General features: G+C 48.8%; 1 protein-coding gene across 1 annotated transcript; it reads left to right on the forward strand.

Moving 5' to 3' along the window:
- The first annotated feature begins 962 nt into the window (after positions 1–962).
- On the forward strand, positions 963–4,987 carry LOC127318467 (D-3-phosphoglycerate dehydrogenase 2, chloroplastic). Its single transcript, XM_051348954.2, has 5 exons — positions 963–1,611; positions 3,171–3,547; positions 3,641–3,751; positions 3,848–3,943; positions 4,028–4,987. The coding sequence occupies exons 1-5, from the start codon at positions 1,014–1,016 to the stop codon at positions 4,700–4,702; spliced, it is 1,857 nt and encodes a 618-aa protein (XP_051204914.1). The 5' UTR covers positions 963–1,013; the 3' UTR covers positions 4,703–4,987.
- Positions 4,988–7,990: the final 3,003 nt, after the last annotated feature.

Consider the following 7,990-nt stretch of genomic DNA (forward strand, 5'->3'; position numbering starts at 1 on the left):
CCTCCATGTGTGTCCTTCATGGTGGTGACCAAGATGAGATTCTAGATGTCGTCGTCCTAAAGAAATTCTTCGATATTGGAATCGTCCGACAAAGATGACGAGTCCTCGAGGAAAAATGATGCCGTGGATGAATTCATCTACTCACAAAATTCTATGTCCACACTAAAATACTCCATTCTAAATTAATTGGCACGGCTTTATACATATACATGTGTATGTAAAATCATTTTAGTGTATAGATAAGGCGATAACTAATTAATTTGGAACGGAGGTAATACTAATTTACTACCCTCCGGTCCTGAATACTTGTTCGTGTTCAATGAATCTAGATACTTTTTAACCTACTTTTTACCTAAATCTGTGATTGATTTTTTAGGCCAGAGGAGGGAGTACCTCTATTTCATAGTATTAATTGTCACAAATTTGTCTAGATTCGTGCAATCAAATTTATGACAATAAATATGGAATGGTGATACTACGTAGTACTCCGTCCATTTCACATTAAGTATGGCTGCTATTTGTCAAAATAGACGTAAACTCGCCCAGATACTTTACATAATGTATCTAGACCGAAATTTTATCACAGCTGTTAGAATGGAGGAAGTATTTTGCATCTCTTGTCCATAGGAGAGTCTGGCTCCGATGTCCCACGTGCTCCTTTGGGCACATAATTCCTTTGGCCATATTTAGAAACATTTCTACTCCGCTGGCAGAACCTTATCCTCGTGCAAATCGCTACTTTATCAGCTGACAATGTCTAAAAACGGCAGCGTCAGTAACTCAGTATACTTGGTCAATCTCAAAAGATCTCCTTCCATCTTCAGAAATTTTGGTCTCATCAGTGATCAGAAGCAATAATAGCCGGCCCCACCCGCAGAGAGAAAATAAATTTCCGCCAAAATAACTCCCACCAACCTCCCCAGACCCTGGCGCTTATAAACCAACTGCCATTGCTCCTCCGCCTCCACGCGAATTCACCACCACCACGGGACACGACACGACCCTGATCGAACATGTCCGCCTCACGCGCGCTCCTCTCCAACCCGCACGCCGTCGCGAGCCCGACGGCGGCGCGGGCCCGCCTCGCCGCGCCCTCGAGGGCGGCGGTCCCGCTCGCGCGCCTCCGCATTCGATCCGCGATCCTGTCCTCGCCGGCTGCCGCGGCACCCGTGGCCACGGCCTCGGAGCCGAGGCGCCGGATCTCGCGCACGGGGTCGGACGCGTCGCTGCGGCCCAAGCCCGCGGTGCTGGTGGCGGAGAAGCTGGGCGAGGCCGGGCTGGCCGTGCTGCGCCAGTTCGCGGACGTGGAGTGCGCCTACGGCATGTCCCCCGCCGACCTCCTCGCCAAGGTGGCGCAGTTCGACGCGCTCATCGTGCGCAGCGGCACCAAGGTCACCAGGGAGGTGCTGGAGGCCGGCCGCGGCCGCCTGCGCGTCGTCGGCCGCGCCGGCGTCGGGATCGACAACGTCGACCTCCAGGCGGCCACCGAGGCCGGCTGCCTCGTCGTCAACGCGCCCACCGCCAACACCGTCGCCGCCGCCGAGCACGGCATCGCGCTGCTCGCCTCCATGGCGCGCAACGTCTCGCAGGCCGACGCCGCGCTCAAGGCCGGTGAGTGCTTCATCTCTGCTGCTTGCTTCCGTAAAACTTTTTAATACTCCGTACCAACATTAAAATGGGTTAATAATACGGAAGGCCATCCTAGTAGTTGATCAAGTGCCATTAGTTCAGATTCTAGCAGGCTACAGTATGTGACGTCGACGTCCGATTCTCAAGGACTCATAATCTATGCTGCTTACTGATCCTCAGAATCGGATTTATAATTTTTTAAGTAAATGCATACTACTCACTTCTGTCGTCCCGCGTCATGGACGACGACATTGCAACTTTTGGTGATTGACTCGGCCAAAAATTACTGTAGTACAAGTAAATAAGTTAACCAATTTCACGTGGTGATCAAGCTTCTTGTTCAAAATCCATTTCAAGCTGATCTTGTTTCGTGCCAAATGAAAAATAAAACTATGATTTCAATTTATGGTGGTCCCCCTTCAGTTGGAGTACTTAATTATGTTTGGATCGGATCACCAAAACGAGGACTGGTAATACTGAAGATGGGGGCAGGTTCAATGAATCTGGTTGTGTCTACTCAACTTGGAAAACTGTAACAGAAACAGAACAGACACTGTTTTGTTTGTGCAACAATCGCGAGTTGGCCATGGGGGCGACTGATGCAATTATTGGACGCAATTGAGTCTCTCTTCGGGACCCTATAGTACATTATTGCGCCCCATGAACACCGGCAGGCCGCTAGGAACATCATTTGTAGCAGACGCAAATAGACTTGCCTGTATTCACCGGACTAGAGTTAAATGACACCCAATAATACAACTGTAACAGTATGCTGAACTGTTACAAAGGAAAATGAACAATGGGTTCGGCAGGAGCGTACAGATATCATTTTTTACGGTGATGTTGACGGCCTGTTTGCTGTTGTGATTGATTGAGTATACTTTATTGCATTTTGTCTATATCAGATCATGACAGCTTATTAGTGTAGCCCAAAGAGATGCATCGAATCTCTAGGTAAGGGGTATAAGATTTCTACTGGTAGTTGACATAGCAGATTATGCTGTCAACATCTTTGCTAATCAGGACCGTATCTGCTTAATGCTTATTGAGGAATCTATGCAATATAGTTTTGGTAATATATCCCTAGTTTGTACTACAATTTGATTCGTCCGGGGTATGATGCCTCAGTTTAGTGGGAATAGGATCCCTGCTCAACAGCTTTAGCATTTTTTATCTTTTTAGAAAGGGGCTACCTATTTGCCAAAGTTCTCTGGAAAGTAATGCCACTTGTTGAAGCAAAATCACTGTTGAACGTTTTGGTAGCTCTTGTCGCTGAAATATTAATGTTTTGCTTAGTCTTTTGCCCCCAAAAGATGGTATGATGTTATTGAACTATCCCGTAGGTATTTTCAGTTTTCACCATAGAGTTCAACGACATTCATGTCACAAATGACATTTGGATAAATTGTATTCTTATCTGACATGTAAATTATACAGTTGCTTGTAATTTTAACTGCACAATACAAAAGTATGTACCAACTAGTTATGCGAATGAACAGGTTCGTTCTTGTTAATAAATGTATTGAACTCATTTGATACAGGTAAATGGCAAAGAGCCAAGTATGTCGGAGTTTCCCTAGTTGGAAAGACTCTTGCCATCATGGGCTTTGGAAAGGTTGGCTCAGAGGTAGCAAGGCGAGCGAAAGGGCTTGGGATGCATGTGATTGCCCATGATCCCTATGCCCCGGCTGATAAGGCCCGTGCCATCGGAGCTGAGCTGGTATCTTTTGAGGAGGCCATAGCCAAAGCTGACTTCATCTCCATCCACATGCCGCTCACCCCGACGACATCCAAGGTCTTCAACGACGAGTCCTTCAAAAAGATGAAGACCGGTGTACGGATCATCAATGTGGCTAGGGGTGGAGTGATCGATGAAGATGCTCTGGTTAGAGCACTTGACTCTGGCAAAGTTGCTCAGGTGATTAGTAATTTCTGCCTCGCAACTTTCTCCAGCTCATTAGTGAAAATACTTGTCTGAAATGTAGAGATTTTATTTGCCAATCTGGATCAGGCGGCTCTTGATGTCTTCACAGTGGAGCCCCCGCCAAAGGACAGCAAGCTGGTTCTTCATGAAAATGTCACTGTTACGCCTCATCTAGGAGCAAGCACAGTGGAGGCCCAGGTCTGCATCTTACCTACAACCATATTGATACCTGTCCTAATGGATGCTGGCCGCTGTTCCTGATGTTCTAACTTTACTGAACTCACCACATTGTAGGAAGGCGTCGCAATCGAAATAGCCGAAGCTGTCGCTGGTGCACTGAGAGGTGAACTCTCAGCGACTGCTGTGAATGCTCCCATGGTCCCAGCAGAGGTACGAAGCTTCTTGAAATGTCACTGGCGCACTGCAATTATGCAAGTTCTTGGACAACTGTAACTCTGTTTCTTCCCTTTATAGGTTCTTTCAGAGCTCGCTCCCTATGTTTCCCTGGCAGAGAAGCTGGGGAGGCTGGCAGTGCAGCTCGTGGCCGGAGAGAGTGGTATCAAGGGTGTCAAAGTTGTGTACACCTCAGCCAGAGGCCCTGACGACTTCGACACTAGGCTCCTCCGCGCAATGGTGACCAAGGGCATTGTGGAGCCCGTGTCTAGCACATTCGTCAACCTCGTGAACGCTGACTACACAGCAAAGCAGCGCGGCCTGCGCATCACAGAGGAGCGGGTCTCCCACGACAGTGGCGCCGCCGAGGCACCGCTGGAGTCCATCCAGGTCCGTCTGTCGCACGTCAAGTCCAAGTTCGCCGGCGCAATCAGCGACGGCGGGGACATTGTCCTTGTAGGCAGGGTGAAGTATGGCGTACCCCACCTTACCGTCGTTGGTCCGTATGAGGTTGACGTTAGCATGGAGGGCAACCTGATCCTCTGCCGGCAGATCGACCAGCCTGGGATGATCGGCAAGGTCGGGAACATCCTCGGCCAGAAGAACGTGAACGTTAGCTTCATGAGCGTCGGCCGGACCTTCCGTGGCAAGCAGGCGATCATGGCCATCGGCGTCGATGAGGAGCCTGACAAGGAAACGCTCGAGAAGATTGGTGCGATCCCGGCGGTTGAGGAGTTTGTGTTCCTCGAGCTATGATGGAAGGGAGCCTGGTAGGATGAGTAGTAGCGCATCGTTGGTTTGATGGCCACGAAGAGCAAGTGATCCGTGGTCCGTCGCGGGACTTTTACATTTTTGAAGCCTGAAGATTGGAAGAAGTATACATAGGCAGGGCGCCTTCGCTTGGCCCCTGTTTGAATAAGAACGATCTATGTGTATGTATGCCCTGTGTGTTGATGTGTGTGGCGAATGCTTGTTTGTGGAGAACAGTACTGCCATATTGTATTGTTTGATGCAATAAAAATGTGTTAGTAGCCTTGTATACTACTACAGCTTTATCTGTTGCCCGTTTTATTAATCGATAAAATGATTATACTCTGCTTTTACGTCCCTTCCAGGGATTGAAGCAGCCACCGGCTGCAGTTGTCGAATCAGCTTCGCTGGGGACAGGGCCGGCTCTGAATTTTCAGAGGCCCAGTGCGAACTTTATGAATGGGCTCTATAGTTATAGTGGAGGAAAATAATCGATTTCATACACAAAATTATTGTCCATCTATGTCCCCATGCAACAATTCTCATGGTTATAGCGGAGGAAAATAATCCTTGCATGTTAGAAACGTATAGGAAAACGAAGAGGCGTCCGGACTCTGGAGAACGATCGAACGAGCAGCTGTGTGTGTCGTGCGTGTACATTGGGATTAGACAGATGATTGGTTCCTGGAGAGACGTTGCTTTTATCTTCCCATTGAATAGATGGGCCTATAATGGTTTTTTCTTATACAAATACCTATGTACTAAAGTTCTTGCTATGGGTCCCTAGTTTGGCTGGGCCCCGGGCCGTCGCACCCGCTGCCCTGGGCCAGAGCCGGCACTGGCTGGGGAGCTCAGCTGCCGGCTGCAGTTGATCCATGCACATATTGAGGTCGAGGGAATGCGTCGGGACCCAGCTCCTGCGGTCTCTTGTCTAATCTGGCCCTGATTGAGCTTTCTTTATGTTACGGAGCTGGTAATATGTACTTCCTCCATCCCATCAAACTTATCTGAGATACATCCAAACTTTAACAAATATAAGATAATTTTCGTGGACAGGAGGAAGTACTTTTGTTTCTTGTTTTCGGAAATTCTGAAAACATATTTGGACATAGTCAACGCTGTAATCCAAAAGTACCAAAAGTCGCAATGCAAAATTCTTTGTATTGTGACAAAAATAGAAAATCAGATAAAATTTGGAGATTTTAAAATATATGTACCCACGCTTGTCATTTTTGTGTAGCTTAAATACAAATTATTTGAATTGATATTTCACATGTTTGCGGGATACATTCATTGCCTCCATCTGGGTTATTTTTCTTTTTTTAACTCATAAATGTGATTTTCAGCTCTTTTAAAGCAGTGGGATCACTAGTGCTCATATGTCAAAAATCTTCTCTCGTTGTTTATAGAAAGAGCTTTTGCCTTCTAAGCTCCAAGACTTGCATGTAATCCTGGTTTACCCAGCTTCCCCCGCAGTAGTTATGCCTTTCTTCTAAACAAAATTCTTGTCTGAAGGAAAATAGAGATCTTTATAATCCTATCTGTGGTCGGAGAGAAGGCAGAGGTGAGTGGGGAGTCAGTTCAACCAGAGCTACGATCTGCTTTGGAAATCAGTTCGTTGATTGCAAATTAAAGAGCTGCTCATCCTCCTCAAGAGAAACAGAAGAAAGGAACTTGGGTTCAACCCCAAATGACTTTGTTAGGATTGATGTAGATGCTTATTTTGATGAATATACTTTAACATGTACCAGAGGAGTAGTTATCCATGATAACAAAGGCCGAGCGGTGTCTCCTCCTCCTCCTCTAACCTAGCCGCCGCCTCCTCCTCTTCCGCCCCCCTCCCGGGCGGCGGCGGAGGATCTACCCGCCCCGCTCCGAGCAGCCGCCCCCCGGATCGCCGCACCTCAGCCGCCGCTGCTGCCGGCTTCGGCCCCGGCCCCGGCCTTGGCCTTGGCCCCGGCTTCGGCCCCGGCCTCGGCCACGGCGGCGGTGGCGGCGCCCCTTCCATCGAACGACGAGGGGGAGGAGAGGGTTTCCACGGTGGCGTTCCATGGGAGGTGATGAAGCGCCGGTGGAGGAAGCCGGGCGGCACGGCTACTTGGCCGGGGCCTGATGCTCTCCGTCGGTAGCCATGGAGAATTCGATGGAGCGGTGGCGGCCTCCGCCCCGGTGACGGTTCAGCGGTGGTACGCATGATCCGCGCCGCCGTCTTCTTCCCTGGTGATCCGGCAGGAGGGATTGGCGGCGTGGGGGCTGCTGGTCTTGCTTTGTTTTTGGTGGCGGTCCTCGGGTTTCTCGCAAGCGAAGATGAAGATCTACCGGAGGTCAGTTTGCTTTGATCTGGCTGGAGAGATGAGTTCCGGAAAGCTCCGCTGTCGAATGGAACAGTGCATATTTTGCCTGCAGTTTGCTGGATCGGGTGGTATTCGGTCGCGCGCACCCATGTTTTTATTCCGACCGTTTGGTTCCGGAGGGAGCGCCGCGAAGCTATATTCTGTGTTGACATCTTGTGACTTTTTGGTCCATGGTGAAGTCAGAAGAAGGAATATCATGAAGGTCGGATTGGTGGACTGACTAAAGGAGGTTCGAGTCAACGTGATGTTGAGGGATCTGCTTGGCGTTCCGGGCTTGCAGCAGTGGTATGCACGTGGGGGCGGCAGCACAGGGAAAGTTCGGAGTCTTACCTCTTAGGGTGAAAACCCAAGGTCTGGCCTTAACTGGTTGTGCCTGGCAATGTTCTTGTTGGAGGCATTGTTTTGAGAGTTGGGACTATCTTCAGGGAGAAATCCTAAGACCTTTGGTCGGGCGATGACGGCGCTGGTGCACTGTTTCCTTCTTGGAGGCGTCGCTTTTGGAGAGTCTGTACTTCAGGTGTTGTCACAGTGGTGGTTGTATTGCTGTTGCTATGTCTAGAAGGCTATAGCAGGACTTTTATTTCTTAGTTTTCTTTTCTCTTTTTTGGCTGTGTGCATCCGTACTGCCATTAGGGTGGGCGTTGTTGCAGAGGCTGGGTGTAATTGGTATCTTTTGATATTAATATATTCCCTTTATCGAAAAAAATGCACCAACAAACTGGAGCATGCACTGATGTGCTGTCAGGGGAAGCGCAAGCTATGAAACAAGGATTCGAACTTGCTCAATCTATTGGATTTTTTTTCGAAATGGGGGCTGACCCCGGCCTCTGCATCAATCGATGCACGCAGCCCTCTTTTATTACCCAGATAACATAATCCTTAGTTTTACAATTCACGAATCACAAAGCGTGTACACAAAAACTAGCCAATGGAAACGATG

The sequence above is a fragment of the Lolium perenne genome, chromosome 7, assembly GCF_019359855.2.
Source record: "Lolium perenne isolate Kyuss_39 chromosome 7, Kyuss_2.0, whole genome shotgun sequence".
Classification (NCBI taxonomy): Eukaryota; Viridiplantae; Streptophyta; class Magnoliopsida; order Poales; family Poaceae; genus Lolium; species Lolium perenne.

Coding starts and splice junctions, on each gene's coding strand:
- LOC127318467 (XM_051348954.2), top strand. CDS start 1,014: ATGTCCGCCTCACGCGCGCTCCTCTCCAACCCGCACGCCGTCGCGAGC. Junction 3,548..3,640: donor ACTCTGGCAAAGTTGCTCAG/GTGATTAGTAAT, acceptor AATCTGGATCAG/GCGGCTCTTGATGTCTTCAC. Junction 3,944..4,027: donor CTCCCATGGTCCCAGCAGAG/GTACGAAGCTTC, acceptor TTCCCTTTATAG/GTTCTTTCAGAGCTCGCTCC.